The sequence below is a fragment of the Prunus mume genome, linkage group LG2 (assembly GCF_029339155.1).
Source record: "Prunus mume cultivar Tortuosa linkage group LG2, ASM2933915v1, whole genome shotgun sequence".
Lineage (NCBI taxonomy): Eukaryota > Viridiplantae > Streptophyta > Magnoliopsida > Rosales > Rosaceae > Prunus > Prunus mume.
Window position 1 is genome coordinate 32001589 of NC_142699.1, and position 16506 is coordinate 32018094.

At 36.6% G+C, this 16506-nt stretch overlaps 1 protein-coding gene and 1 pseudogene across 2 annotated transcripts; both read left to right on the forward strand.

The window, feature by feature from the left end:
- Nucleotides 1–2835: 2835 nt before the first annotated feature.
- LOC148920059 (aspartyl protease family protein At5g10770-like) lies at nucleotides 2836–4964 on the forward strand (annotated as a pseudogene). Its single transcript, XR_016123662.1, has 2 exons — nucleotides 2836–3084; nucleotides 3498–4964. The product of XR_016123662.1 is annotated as an aspartyl protease family protein At5g10770-like (transcript).
- A 1700-nt stretch (nucleotides 4965–6664) lies between these two features.
- On the forward strand, nucleotides 6665–8794 carry LOC103323515 (aspartyl protease family protein At5g10770-like). Its single transcript, XM_008225508.3, has 2 exons — nucleotides 6665–6913; nucleotides 7327–8794. The coding sequence occupies exons 1-2, from the start codon at nucleotides 6709–6711 to the stop codon at nucleotides 8613–8615; spliced, it is 1494 nt and encodes a 497-aa protein (XP_008223730.2). The 5' UTR covers nucleotides 6665–6708; the 3' UTR covers nucleotides 8616–8794.
- Nucleotides 8795–16506: the final 7712 nt, after the last annotated feature.

Here is a 16506-nt window from a genome sequence, read left to right on the forward strand (position 1 = left end):
TGCAATATTTTTATAAGATAAGAATGTCATATGACATATGTTTACTATGAAAATGGGATATCTACACTAGTTCACTAATACTTCATTAAACAGACGCAAATAACTTCATAGTATATCACATCCCGATGATTTGAAATTGAAATAAGAAACAAATTGGGCAACTACCCCCAACCAAACAGAGCTTAATGCCCAGTAGAACAGCCAACCAGTTGAGAAACAAAACAGAGCAAATTTTTGAGTTTTTTTATTTAAACCTCACACGTCATTTTGTTCACTCTATACTCTAAGTTTATCATAACTTCTAATTTAAATTTTCACAATTTATAAGAAAACCCCACTATCTTTCCAAACTACCTATAAATACACACCCAACAGGAAAGAAAAAAAAATTACAAATTTATAAATAAACCCAATCCTAGACATATATTTATAAAAAAAAACCCAAACACTATTTAAACATAGAAACACACCCAAAATCACCCCCAAAGTCAACTTTTTGGGTGTGTTTATAAATGGGTTTTGAGTGTGTGTAATGATGGGTTTTGGGTGTGTTTATAAAGTGTTTTGGGTGTTGGATTTTTTTATAATTTCAACCTCCATTTTTGGTGTTTTAGTGAAACTCCCAAAAAAAATCTTATCAACTTCACACCCCACACCGGAATCCTAAGATCTTCAAATCCATCTTGCAGTTTCATACCAGCATTTTGCAGCCATTACTGCATCATTATTCTTTGGCACCCAATTTTCATTTTTGTAGAACAAGTTCAATTATTTTTCAATGTAACATAGTGTGATAAATATTTTACAAGTAATAGCTTACAAGTGTAGTCGTTCTTCATCAAGAATTTTGTTTTGCTCTGGAAAACGGATCCGGCACATGGTATTTTGATGTATATTTTCTTATTACATATATGTTGTACATGGATGCAGTAAACACTACATTTATATTATTGAGGGCATTATGTCAATTTAGGAGATAAATAAAAACAGCAAGCAGAAGTGTTGGGCTAAATAAAAACAGCAAGCAGAAGTGTTGGGCCATGGGCGTGGAGGAAATCTGTTAATAAAAGAAAGGGAAGGAGAGAGAGGTGAGGAAGGAAAGCAAAGCTAGGGGAATTCGTCATATCCACTCCCTCCCTTTCTAGACATGATTACTCTCACAATCCCAATTTAGGGTTTTGTAAAGAGAAGATGAGAGTGTAATAGTTAGGTTTTTTGGATTGAAAGATGAGTAATTTAGCAATAGGGTGCAGAGGAGTTTGTGTTTTTTTAAAACTTAATATAAAGAGTGGTGAGGTGTGTGTATAGATGTACTAGGGTTAAGTATTAAGTTGGATGACTTTTTTTTTGGTCTTTTTACACAATAATAAAACTTAAGAGCTTTATGATTTTAAGTATTGGGGTGAACAAAGAAAAGTGTGGAGTTTAAATAGAAAAACTCAAGTTTTTTGACCCAAAAAAAATGTTTAGTTTATTACTTGTAGTCCCGGGCGACAACACTTCAAAAATATTAAAAAGAAAAAAAAATACAACAAATTAGAACACTAGATAAACGTACTACTGATTAAAAGTTCCTTATAATTCAATGGTTAGCAATGTGATCAACAAATGTGGATTTAAGTCCAAGTAATACAGGCTTCCAAATACAATTAAATTTTGTTAGGGACTTATCATTAGAAATCTCACAAAAGTAAAACATGTAGCCCCATTTATGAGCTTATATGTGAAAAGCCCATAAAGAAGCATATAGGAAGTGCTTTTCTCCAAAAATAATTATAGTCACAGACGCACTGAAGCACTTGATTTTGAATGGCAATATGTTTCCGGTCAAACGGCAAATTCCACAGAAAATAGAAAACTTTTAGTACAAGAGGAAGCTGGAATAAGCGCATTACTCAAAGAACGTCTTAGTGCTTGTTAAACATTGGACAAGTGGTGTAGGTTCAAGTCCATTTGTGATTTATATATAATTCTCTAACCATTCTCGTTTTTTTAGGCTCCATTTTCAAGAAAAAGAAACTAGCACGACAAAATTAAGATTTTCACTTGGATTTTACTTCATTCTATAAAACTCAATGAAATAGTAATTATATATGCTATTTGTTATTGTTAGTGGGGGATGTTGATTCGATCGAGGAAATAATTTTCGGAGGAGTAAGTACCACTAAACTAAGAGTTAACTGTTAATTACATATACTCTTTAATTGTTAGATTCTACATATGCTCAATTATTTGCTACCAAGAATGTAAATTATACATTCTCATTATGCCCACTTAACATACGGTAAAGACTGAACCAAATATATATGTTAGTCAATATACATATTAGGTGGAGCATTGGATCTGGCAAATGAATTACTGCTCTAATACCAGGTTAAAAATTTAGATCATGAAACCTGAAATTAATTGTGAATGGGTGAGAATCGGCATCGCGCTGTTGCCTGAAAGGAGGAAAGAAGAAGTCACACATGAAGAAGCCTATGATATTATATTTGTCATTCAATGCTTAATTAGAATTCGCAATGAGATCCTATATTCAAAACAGTACGAAGTGGGAATGTGTCATGTTGTTGCCAAACAATCTAACACGATATCATGTTCTTAAAGAACGAAAAACTTGTTGAGTACGTTCATTATTACTGACTAGACTAGTGTATTGTGAGCTTGGTGGGATTGGGTGGGTGCATAGGCGTACAATCAATTGAACTTGAGACCTAATACTTTTGAGCAGAAACAGCATCGAAATTTCTCACTATCCCCACTGCGCTATAATGGGTGACGTTAGACAACCTGAAGGCTATCTCCAATTACCTTATAAAGCTAAGAGTATGCTTAATTCATGAATTAACTTAATTTTGAGAGAAGGCTTAATTTCAGTCATGGAAACTCCCAATATTTCTAGCTCCTCCTTCCTCTGGTATTTCATTCGTTTCCTTGTACTTGTCTGCCTAATTCTCTTCTCTTTGGAGACATGCTTTACCTTGGAAGAAAGTGATGTAAAAAGCCACCTTGGTCTTGAATATAGTCATACAGTTCAAGTCAAGTCTCTGCTACCAGCAACCACTTGCAACCCCTCCACCGAAGGTTGATCACATAACTCTTACATCCACACTACTAACAAAAAGTTCAATAGGCATAGATAGGTTTGTTCATAAATAGAGTTTGTATTGGAATTATTCATGAAGGAGCACCAACAGTGTGCGAATATAAATTTGAACACAAATACCTGGCCATTCGTGTAACTTTCTCTCTATGTGCATGTTGTTTCTTGAGTTGGTGTTGTATGTTTTTTTTCATTATACAGATTAGATTGTTAACCGTTCGTAAGAAGGTTTTTTTTCTTCTTATTAAAGTTTGGTACGTAACATATATTAATTCTGATTTTGGTATTTTGATTAGCTTAGACACAGTTTTTTGTATTAATATACATAGGTAGGTACAAAGTACATAGGTGTATTTGCATTTGTAGGTACACTAATATACCTATTTCAATTCAGGTCATGACAAGAAGGCATCAGTACTTAAAGTGGTACACAAGCATGGCCCTTGCTCCCACTTCTACCAATCACACAAAGAAAATGCTCCCACTCACACTGAAATCCTCGAGCAAGACCAAGCCCGAGTGAATTCAATCCACTCTCGGCGTAATCCCAAGAAAGCAATTGACCGCCGTGGCCAAAGACAGTGGGACGGCGTCACTGTCCCGGCCTTGTCCGGGAGTACAGTGGGTGGGGGCAACTACATTGTGACGGTGGGCCTAGGCACACCTAAGAAACAACTTTCACTCACATTTGACACAGGAAGCGACCTCACTTGGACTCAATGTCGGCCCTGCGTTAGGCCTTGCTACAAACAAGTGGACCCCATCTTTGACCCTTCAGTCTCCAGTTCATATGCTAATGTGTCTTGCAATTCTATGGAGTGCTCTAAACTCAAATCTGGTACGGGCTATGCACCCAGTTGTGCAACATCCACATGCGTATACGCCGCAGCATACGGAGACGGCTCCATCTCCGCCGGATTCTTCGCCAAAGAAACCATTACTTTATCTTCGACGGATGTGTTCAAGGGGTTCCTCTTTGGCTGCGGCGAAATCAACCAAGGCCTCTTTCGTGGCTCTGCGGGGTTGCTTGGCCTTGGTCGCGACAGTATTTCCTTTGTGGAACAAACTGCGGCCAAATACGGCCGCTTTTTCTCCTATTGTCTACCTCCACCTCAAGCTCCACCGGTTTCCTTAGCTTTGGCAAAGAGAAAAGCCGCCGAGCTTCCAAGGGAGTGAAGTACACGCCGCTCGCCACCCTCCCACAAAAGGAGTACTCATCGTTATATGGCATTAACCTGGTTGGTATCACTGTGGGCGGACGTAAGTTACCCATTTCAACTTCAGTTTTTAAAACTTCCGGGACAATAATCGACTCGGGTACGGTCATAACACGGCTGCCACCACAGGCGTACAGCGCTTTGCGGGATGTATTTCAGCAAGGGATGAAAAGCTACCCGAGAGCTCCGGCAATTTCAATATTGGATACATGCTATGACTTTAGTAGTTATGAGACAGTTAATATTCCGAAAATAGCATTTTCTTTCAAGGGTGGATTGACGTTGGATTTGGATGGTACTGGCATAATATATACGGTGACTGCTTCCCAAGCTTGTTTAGCTTTTAGTGCAAATAAGGAGGACAGTGACATTGCCGTATTTGGGAATGTTCAGCAGCTGAAATTGGAGGTGGTGTATGACGTTGCTAAAGGGAAGCTTGGATTTGCCTCTGGAGGTTGCCTCTGAGCATGCATAGGCTATAGATATAGTTGCACATCCATGTGCGATGATCAACTAATATATACATATGCACGTACTTTACTGAAAACAAAGCTGTTGTCTGTGTATAACATAGCTAAAGGCACAGGCTCTCTTTGAGAATATTAGGTCCCTTGGAAAAATAAAAAGACAGAGTAATTATTGTATAGACTGATGGCTATAACTATACAAAACTAACTAATTTTTGAAAATATTGCACGTAGATATTTGAACTAACGGAAAAATTACAAATTAGATTCTCCGTTAATCAGACCATCAGAGGAGGCGTTAAATGCTGATGGTTGGGGTGGGATAGGTCGTCTATGCATCCTCTCTCTCTCTCTCCCTCTCCCTCTGCGACACATATCTGATGAGGCCCAAGCTCCAAATCTGTCAAGGACACAACCGAACTGCAATACCAGATCCAACCCCCGAAGCCCACGGCCACGACACCGTCTTGGTCACCAAGCTGGTAATTATATTAGCTATTACATCACCCATTATTACAGCGAAAACTTCCATGCTTAATTTTCTGCTCAAAATAATCGTTTTCAAGTGCCCAGCACTAGCTAGGGACAACAAATTATAAGTCTGCTCTAACTTTGGTTTATTCTTAAAGATTGTTATACTATGTAAGAATCCAATTAACCATACATTCAAATCAATAAGAATCCAATTAACCAATCATCTACATGGAGAACATAACAAGTGGTTATATTGTTTCACAAGAAAATATTCCTCTATCCAAGTAATCATGCAAAATGACTAGCAACAATAACAATTGTGTCAACGGAATTTAGTCCAATGAAAAATGGCATAAGCGCTTCGGGAAGAAGCACTCCCAAGTCACAGACACACTGAAGCACTTGATTTTTGAATGGCAATATGTTTCCGGTCAAACGGCAAATTCCACAGAAAATAGAAAACTTTTAGTACAAGAGGAAGCTGGCATAAGCGCATTACTCAAAGAACGTCTTAGTGCTTGTTAAACATTGGACAAGTGGTGTAGGTTCAAGTCCATTTGTGATTTATATATAATTCTCTAACCATTCTCGTTTTTTTAGGCTCCATTTTCAAGAAAAAGAAACTAGCACGACAAAATTAAGATTTTCACTTGGATTTTACTTCATTCTATAAAACTCAATGAAATAGTAATTATATATGCTATTTGTTATTGTAAGTGGGGCATGTTGATTCGATCGTGGAATATTTTTCGATTTTAGGAAGAGTAAGTATCACTAAACTAAAAGTTAACTGTTAATTACACATAATCTTTAATTGTTAGATTCTACATATGCTCAATTATTTGCTACCAAGAATGTAAATTATACATTCTCATTATGCCCACTTAACATACGGTAATATTAGGTGGACCATTGGATCTGGCAAATGAATCTAATACCAGGTTAAAAATTTAGATCATGAAACCTAAAATTAATTGTGAATGGGTGAGAATCGGCGTCGCGCTATTGCCTGAAAGGAGGAAAAAAGAAGTCACACATAAAGAGGCCTATGATATTATATTTGTCGTTCAATGCTGAATTGGAATTCGCAATGAGATCCTATATTCAAAACAGTACGAAGTGGGAATGTATCATGTTGTTGCCAAACAATCTAACACGATATCATGTTCTTAAAGAACGAAAAACTTGTTGAGTACGTTCATTATTACTGACTAGACTAGTGTATTGTGAGCTTGGTGGGATTGGGTGGGTGCATAGGCGTACAATCAATTGAACTTGAGACCTAATACTTTTGAGCAGAAACAGCATCGAAATTTCTCACTATCCCCACTGCGCTATAATGGGTGACGTTAGACAACCTGAAGGCTATCTCCAATTACCTTATAAAGCTAAGAGTATGCTTAATTCATGAATTAACTTAATTTTGAGAGAAGGCTTAATTTCAGTCATGGAAACTCCCAATATTTCTAGCTCCTCCTTCCTCTGGTATTTCATTCGTTTCCTTGTACTTGTCTGCCTAATTCTCTTCTCTTTGGAGACATGCTTTACCTTGGAAGAAAGTGATGTAAAAAGCCACCTTGGTCTTGAATATAGTCATACAGTTCAAGTCAAGTCTCTGCTACCAGCAACCACTTGCAACCCCTCCACCGAAGGTTGATCACATAACTCTTACATCCACACTACTAACAAAAAGTTCAATAGGCATAGATAGGTTTGTTCATAAATAGAGTTTGTATTGGAATTATTCATGAAGGAGCACCAACAGTGTGCGAATATAAATTTGAACACAAATACCTGGCCATTCATGTGACTCTCTCTATGTGTATGTTGTCGTTTCTTGAGTTGGTGTTGTATGTTTTTTTCATTATACAGATTAGATTGTTAACCGTTCGTAAGAAGGTTTTTTTTCTTCTTATTAAAGTTTGGTACGTAACATATATTAATTCTGATTTTGGTATTTTGATTAGCTTAGACACAGTTTTTTGTATTAATATACATAGGTAGGTACAAAGTACATAGGTGTATTTGCATTTGTAGGTACACTAATATACCTATTTCAATTCAGGTCATGACAAGAAGGCATCAGTACTTAAAGTGGTACACAAGCATGGCCCTTGCTCCCACTTCTACCAATCACACAAAGAAAATGCTCCCACTCACACTGAAATCCTCGAGCAAGACCAAGCCCGAGTGAATTCAATCCACTCTCGGCGTAATCCCAAGAAAGCAATTGACCGCCGTGGCCAAAGACAGTGGGACGGCGTCACTGTCCCGGCCTTGTCCGGGAGTACAGTGGGTGGGGGCAACTACATTGTGACGGTGGGCCTAGGCACACCTAAGAAACAACTTTCACTCACATTTGACACAGGAAGCGACCTCACTTGGACTCAATGTCGGCCCTGCGTTAGGCCTTGCTACAAACAAGTGGACCCCATCTTTGACCCTTCAGTCTCCAGTTCATATGCTAATGTGTCTTGCAATTCTATGGAGTGCTCTAAACTCAAATCTGGTACGGGCTATGCACCCAGTTGTGCAACATCCACATGCGTATACGCCGCAGCATACGGAGACGGCTCCATCTCCGCCGGATTCTTCGCCAAAGAAACCATTACTTTATCTTCGACGGATGTGTTCAAGGGGTTCCTCTTTGGCTGCGGCGAAATCAACCAAGGCCTCTTTCGTGGCTCTGCGGGGTTGCTTGGCCTTGGTCGCGACAGTATTTCCTTTGTGGAACAAACTGCGGCCAAATACGGCCGCTTTTTCTCCTATTGTCTACCCTCCACCTCAAGCTCCACCGGTTTCCTTAGCTTTGGCAAAGAGAAAGGCCGCCGAGCTTCCAAGGGAGTGAAGTACACGCCGCTCGCCACCCTCCCACAAAAGGAGTACTCATCGTTATATGGCATTAACCTGGTTGGTATCACTGTGGGCGGACGTAAGTTACCCATTTCAACTTCAGTTTTTAAAACTTCCGGGACAATAATCGACTCGGGTACGGTCATAACACGGCTGCCACCACAGGCGTACAGCGCTTTGCGGGATGTATTTCAGCAAGGGATGAAAAGCTACCCGAGAGCTCCGGCAATTTCAATATTGGATACATGCTATGACTTTAGTAGTTATGAGACAGTTAATATTCCGAAAATAGCATTTTCTTTCGAGGGTGGATTGACGTTGGATTTGGATGGTACTGGCATAATATATACGGTGACTGCTTCCCAAGCTTGTTTGGCTTTTAGTGCAAATGAGAATGACAGTGACATTGCCGTATTTGGGAATGTTCAGCAGATGAAATTGGAGGTGGTGTATGACGTTGCTAAAGGGAAGCTTGGATTTGCCTCTGGAGGTTGCCTCTGAGCATGCATAGGCTATAGATATAGTTGCACATCCATGTGCGATGATCAACTAATATATACATATGCACGTACTTTACTGAAAACAAAGCTGTTGTCTGTGTATAACATAGCTAAAGGCACAGGCTCTCTTTGAGAATATTAGGTCCCTTGGAAAAATAAAAAGACAGAGTAATTATTGTATAGACTGATGGCTATAACTATACAAAACTAACTAATTTTTGAAAATATTGCACGTAGATATTTGAACTAACGGAAAAATTACAAATTAGATTCTCCGTTAATCAGACCATCAGGGGAGGCGTTAAATGCTGATGGCTGGGTGGGGTACGTAGGTCGTCTATACATCCTCTCTCTCTCTCTCTCTCTCTCTCTCTCTCTGTGACACATATCTGATGAGGCCCAAGCTCCAAATCTGTCAAGGACACAACCCAACTGCAATACCAGATCCAACCCCCGAAGCCCACGGCCACGGCACCGTCTTGGTCACCAAGCTGGTAATTATATTAGCTATTACATCACCCATTATTACAGCGAAAACTTCCATGCTTAATTTTCTGCTCAAAATAATCGTTTTCAAGTGCCCAGCACTAGCTAGGGACAACAAGTTATAAGTCTGCTCTAACTTTGGTTTATTCTTAAAGATTGTTATACTATGCAAGAATCCAATTAACCATACATTCAAATCAATAACAATCCAATTACCCAATCATCTACATAAAGAACATAACAAGTGGTTATATTGTTTCACCAGAAAATATTCCTCTATCCAAGCAATCATGCAAAATGACTAGCAACAATAACAATTGTGTCAACGGAATTTAGTCCAATGAAAAATGGCATTGACCTTATAAACTAGTGATCTCAGATTCAAACCCTAATAATACCCTTATTTGATAGTGTATGTATGAAAAATCTCCTCCCCTCATTTGGTGTCATCCCATGCAAGTAAATTCAGCGGTGTTATGTGAGTGGGCTGAATGGCCACCTTTTTGGCTGTTCTCATTAACAACAGATGTAAACAATATTTTTGATGATTAATGCAACTATTATCGTATGATTTTATTTTTCATTGAGAGCTACCTTGACTACTTCTTAGTAAGATATAGAGCCTACAAAGGAGGGAGACTACTTAGAAAACAATATATAGATCAGAAATGGATTTGAACCTGCACTACTTTTCCAAGGTGGGAAGAAAATTCCTATAAATTGACAAGTCCGACGTCATTTTGTACTAAAGTTTCTATTTTCTGTTGAATCTGTTTACATGGAAATTTTCATTCGAAAAGCTGGTGCGTGGGTGCCTATCTGAAATAAGCATCGTGATGGTGGTAGACTTGCGGTAGACTTCATTGTATTGGATCCGTTTTCTATGCCAAATGAATTTCAATTGGATGATCACTATTTATTTCCATGCGGTACATAAGAAAACATAGTGGTGGACTTCTTGTTGACTTAACTATGCATTATCGGTAGGGTATAGCTAAGTTGATTGAGCTCTTTCACCTCCACTCATATGGGCAGAGGTTCAAAACCCCCATGTTGCCAATGAATATTTGTGTAAACCCACTTCCCCAATCGCTTGTACTAAAAAGAAAAAGAACTTCTTAGATATAGGTCTATTTTCATCAATCGATGTAATCAATGTAGTCCACATGTTCTCTCTTTTCAATTGCAGTCAAGTCTAACCAAGTAAGCAATTAGTATGTCCATAATTTTTAAGGAATTTACAGTATATGCTATGCCATTATCATAATGGAAGTCTATGAAAGCACTTTCCCCAAAATTCACCGTTTCCTTATTTAATATTTGTGTTTCCTTATATAAAGCGTTTCTATGAGTCGCCGGCTCATTCTTCAATTTGTAAATCATAAATCATAAATTTGTACCTGACACATATCATAAATCATGTCTCCACGTACATTTGATAAATTTGTGCATTTTCCATTTGTAAATAAATAGATATGCAATTAAATTCAAATAAAATATGATAATTAATGTCAATAACTTACCAGTTTTATAAATTCATAATTTACCATATTCATGTTTTAGGGGCATAATTGAAACAACAAAATAATTTTAAAAAACCGTAAACATCAATAAATGAAAAGATGCAATAGTCAAAGAACTTAGATAAACAAAAACTTTGATTGCCTTTTTAGAACATCAACTTGAAACCCTAAACTCTCTCTGAAGGAGAAACTGTGAGCTTGTACTGCAGCCCCCCCCTTCTGGCGGCTGGTGGCTTCCCTATCTTCCATCTTTCTCTCCTTATCTCCCTTTCTCATTTCCTAGTTTTTTTCCCCTCTCCTCTTCTCTCCCCAGATTCATTTGGGCTTTGGGTCCTCTTGCCCAGATATATTTGGATCTTATCTTTTGTTTGTTTATTTGTTGTTGTTGGTCCTTGGTGACTTTTGTTATTCTTAGATGTGTCTTGTTGTCGCTGGGTTGGCAGCGGTGTGGTGTTGTTGACCTAGCTTTTTTCTTTGGTTTTCGTTGTGTTTTTGAAGCAAGTACTGCAATCCACTGTAGATGCCATGATTTTGTTGCAGCTTTTGGTCCACTTATATGGATTTTGCTCCAGTTCAATGTTTGGAGTTGGAAAAGTGATTGTTCCTGGATTGTGTGGGATCGGGTTTTGCCTGTGCAAAATAAGAGGTTTAGCCATGTTGGTGCTACGAGTCTTTTTGGTCTGCTGGAGAGGATGTGGTGCGGTGTCCTTGTTTCTGTGTGTATTTTAGTCTAATAATTCTCAGAAACTCAATAGGAGTTTGCTAATGTTTGTATTTAGTGTTCGACTTTTTGATGCAGATTTGTCGTGCATGGATCTGTATTGTAGGTCTGAGTACAAGTGCTTTAGTTTGCCGAATTGGATGTTTTAGATTTTTTTGGCATGTGTAATTCTCTCTAGATCAAACCAATTTATTTTTGTGTTTGGTCATTGGAGATATTGTACTCATATTTGGCATTGCGGCTACTCTGTACTTTTTTTTTTCTATGTTACGTTATCAATAAAATTACTATCACTTTTAATCAAAAAAGATAAACAACTTCTGTGTGGATTGCACCAATAATTGTACTTATGCCAAATTTTCTATAAAAAGAAACCATTAACTAGAACGGGGTATATTTTGTTTTGGTTTTCATTTAAAACCACGTCTGCAAGGGAGCGAACTCACTACTCTGGTCAACTGACTTAGCCCATGATCTACATGTCAATGGTATGGTAATTCTGATTCTTTGACATTTGGACGAGGTTGTCTTCATCCAAAATGTTGAGTTCTGTTCTTAAAGAGGCCACTTTATAACATTTTTATCTATTTGGAAAATGCAAATGCATCCATTTGAATGTACTCTCTGTCTCTCGTTGAAAGCTTAGGCATGAAAGGCAATAAGAAAGGCATTTGCACTTAATTTAGGCAATAGGTGCAACCGTGGATTCTATACTTGATTTAGGATTTGATCACTTGAAATTTGTTGGCTGGTTATTGGGTTTGATTGCACCATGACCTGAATACTCTGCATATTGGTGGCACTCAGAGCCGGTCCATTGATTTTGGAGGCCCTGTGCAAATATGGATGTCGAGAATTTCTGACACAGGAAGAACACATTCGGAAAGAGCTTCCCAGAAAAAAAAATATCTTTAGTCACTCTTCCAAATCATAGAGCTGATAAATTGATTTTCCAATTTCAATACTTGGTGAATTCTTATGTGAATAAGGGAGGGAGAAAAGAACTGTGATTTTGGGGAAAGGGCTAAAGCTTGGGTTTTTAAATCCAAAATTTGATGGAAGAGGGTGGTACATTGGTACTGAAGAGAAATGATTTTATTTTGACGGAGAAGAGTGAGAAAGACTTACTGAAAGAGAAAAGAATATTAGAATGGTTTTGCAGCTTGAGAGTTGGGAAGAGGAAAACACAGGTTTCAAACCATAATAAATAAATAAAAAGAAGAGTTGCAGCGTGAGAGTTGGGAAGAGGAAAATGAATTAAATTAGGGCATCTACTCTCTAAGTCGTAGAATTTGTTGATAATTAATATTCAATTCAATTTTGGTTTTGGTGCCTTGCATGTAGTGTTGTGGGGTGATATTTAATATTTCATTTTTATTTTCATGTTTTAGTTAATTTAATGTGTTGACTTGGAAAAATTTGGAGGCCTCTAAATTTTGGGGCCCTGTCGGTGCACACCTCGCACACCCTATGGGCCGCCTCTGGTGACACTAGTTGGTTTGGATTTTATAAAATGGTAGGTGTTGTTCAAGTTTGAATAGAAAACTAAGGTTTTCCTTAGTCCCACATTGGTTGAGCACAACAATGTTAAGTTGAAATGGGCTTGAGTTGGGTCGGGCATGGCTCATTATATAATTAATTAATTTAATCAAATGTAATCAAGATTTGGGCCTTGGGTGCAATCAGGCGAACTCATTACTCTGATCAACCGACTTAACCCACGTTTGTATTTACGAGGCTTTATTTTTAGAATTAAGAAAAGATAATATGGGTAATTATGTTTCATAAAAGTATGACCTATTATTTGATTTTTTTTATTTTAATTTTTTTAATATGAAAAAAGTGAATTTACCATATTATTCTCATTTAATTAATAATTTTAATTCTTAATGTTTGAATTAACCAAGAGTATTTTCTTGTATTTTGAATGTTTCACTATTCTCTACTTTTTGTTTTATATATACTAGCCTCTTGGCACACGCTCACGCATGTGCCAATTGGTTTTATTTTATTTTTTGAATTAAGAAAAAATAATATGGGTAGTTATGTTCCATAAAAGTAGGAGTTATTATCTGATTTTGTTTTTAACTTTAATTTTTTTAATATGAAAAAATGTGAATTTACCATATTATCCTCATTTAATTAATAATTTTAATTCTTAATGTTTGAATTAACCAAGGGCATTTTATGGTATTTTGAATGTTTCACCATTCTCTACCTTTTGCTTTATATATATAGATATATATAGATATATATATATATATAAGAATTTGTTGGGATAGGTAACTTGAAATGAGGAATTTTAACATTTGTCTTCTAAAAATGGTAGGTATTGTTGGTTAAATTCGAATTCCTTTTTTGAATTTCAAAAATCTTATTTGTATATCTTTTTACGGCAGTTGCAACTATTCATAAAGCTTATAGGGCAAAAGTCACTTTTGGTTCCTTTAGTTTGGTACTTCAACTACTTTTGACCGTGTAGTTTCAATTCTATCAATTTTGCCATTGTAGTTTCATATTTGTAGCAATTCAAGGACATGTTAGTATTCTTGTCAATTTCTTTAACAATGCAACGGACAATTTGGTCAATCCAAATTCAGCGTAAAAGCTTGTTTGAAATTCTCCCCATTTCATATTAGGGTTCGAAATTCAACCACTAATCCCACTTTTTGAAGAATCCTAAACCCAATGACCAATTTCAAGACCTAATATGAAATTAGGGGAGTTTCATATGAGCTTTTATACCCAATGATTTTGGATTGAAGAAATTGCCCCTTACACCATCGAAGAAATTGACAGGAATACTAACTTGTCTTTGAATTGCTACAAATACGAAACTATAGGGTCGAAATTGACAGAATTGAAACTATAGGGCCAAAAGTGGTTGAAGTACAAATTATAGGGACCAAAAGTGACTTTTAGCCAAGGTTATGTGAATGTCTTTAAATAATCAACTCGAATACATAAATAGGCATTGAATTAATCACCTACAAAATCAGTCACTGTATTGAGAGAGAAAAATAAACATATTTCGCCGGAGTTCAAAATCCAAATTTCTGGATATTTTATTATTGATAGTTGTATCATGGGGACAAATGCCTAATGAATTACAAGGTATGAGTGTAGGGGCGAAATTCTGTATGTGGACATTGCATCTGCAAGCCTCTATCAGTCAGTGCACTTCCCCTACTTATTTATATATTGTTTCATAGTAACGTTGAATTTCAGTTGGATTTATTTTACAATTCGATTGATATAGTTTAGTTGTAATTAAATTCTGTTATCATATACATTATTAGAGCTCTTATTTAGATTGTTCTCCAACAGGTGCCATGATTTCAAGTCAGTATATCATACGTTTTCCATCAAATGGTTCTACATATATTATGCATGTCTATGGTTCACATCATTTTCAAGTGGTACAATCAGTTAAGCTTGAGTATGGACTGCAACGACTCGTGTTTTAATTTGATTAAGGAAGTTCGAGTGTAATAGAGTAGCTGCTTCACTTCGATTCTACAATTAGATTGTTTATTAATGTATTAATAGATATATAGTTTTGTTGAATTTTTTTTAACTTCAATCCAAGGATTGCATTACGCAAAATCTCATAGCAGTTGTGTTGGTTGTATTCTGTTTCGAACACTCATGTAAACTTGTTTTATATGAGGAATACTTATTTAATTTCATTAATAAGAGAGGGATTATCTTTTGCATTATTTACATTAACACCCCCTAAGCGTGTCAGTATTTTCAATAAACCCCTTGAGGTTTCAAAACTACACGAACCCCATGAGGTTTCAAATTGTTTTCACAGAATCCGTTTTCGTTGATTGTTCTTCCAAAAATTGATGATTTCATAAAATAAAAAAACTTTTGCAAATGACAAAATTAACCTTAATGAATGTATGTGAAATATAATATCATAGGCTAGCTTTATCATTTGAATAAATTTGTTATATAAAATCATCAATCTTTGGACTTAAAATCAACGAAAAGAGGTTTTGTGAAAACAATTTAAAACCACAGGGATGTTTGTGTATTTTTTGAAATATCATGGGGTTTTATGAAAACACAGAAAGCCTCAGGGAGTGTTAGTATAAATAAATTTATTATTTTTTTAAAAAATTAAATATCTTTCCTAGTAAAACCTATTTTGTCGGCAAAATGCACACTTCAGGGCAAATGCATGTGTGTGCATAGATAAAAACATTCACGAGAAAACTCATTCGTCGGCATGAGAATCTTTACGTAACAAACATTTTGTTAGGTAAGGTCAAACATTTTGCAGGCTAAGGGTTCATCTTTCCAAGCGAAGTCACTGTTTTGTGAAGAGACCTTCTCGACGAGTCTTTTGTGACGAAGTTGATGATGAAAGTTTTCGTGGCGAAATTTGGCCTGGTTAGTGACCCTTCACAAGCTCGATCTGGTCACATATGGACTAGGGCTGTGGATTTGGGTTGGACTTAATGATTTTCATAAATAGACGGGCTTTGCTCTTGCCCGTTTATTAAAGAGTGCTGCTATTTCCACTCACCTATCATATTTTCCCACCCACCTTATCTTCCCGCCCACTATATAAATTTGAAAAAACACAATCCTATCTTTCCACCCACTATTATTCCTAAAACACCCTTTAATTATTAATTAAAGCAAGTTATAAGTTAAAGAGGTCTGTTATCACTATTGTACAATGAATTCGGATTATTTGTTCCTAGTTGTTTAAGTCTTTTCTTCCAAAAGCTATGAAAACCATATTATAAACTAAGAACAAATGGTCTGAATCTTTGTATGTTTATAAACCACCAAGATCTCACCCTTCATTGCACTTTAGTTTCACAAACAATTGAACTTCTCACTATTTACGGGTGATTTATATTTCGTTTTAAAAAATTTTGAGGATACAAAACAATACATCTCCAACAACGAAACTGGGGCTGGTACGAAAATGAGGAAAAATTGGGCAATTGAAGAAACTTTTATTCTTTAATCAAATGCCAATGGGATGAATTAATGCTAGGATATGATTCTTTCATTTTCACGAGTTATGAACATAACTTATGTTGAAAACCAATCAGATCTTGGAATAGAGGATGGTAGAGAAAGTGCAACAATATGAGATAGGAAATTTGAAGAATCGCTCATAGTTACAAGCTGTTGGC

Excerpts from the sequence above, each read along its gene's own strand:
- LOC103323515 (XM_008225508.3), top strand. The coding sequence starts at position 6,709 with ATGGAAACTCCCAATATTTCTAGCTCCTCCTTCCTCTGGTATTTCATT. Across the intron at positions 6,914-7,326 it reads TTGCAACCCCTCCACCGAAG|GTCATGACAAGAAGGCATCA; the intron begins GTTGATCACATA and ends ATTTCAATTCAG.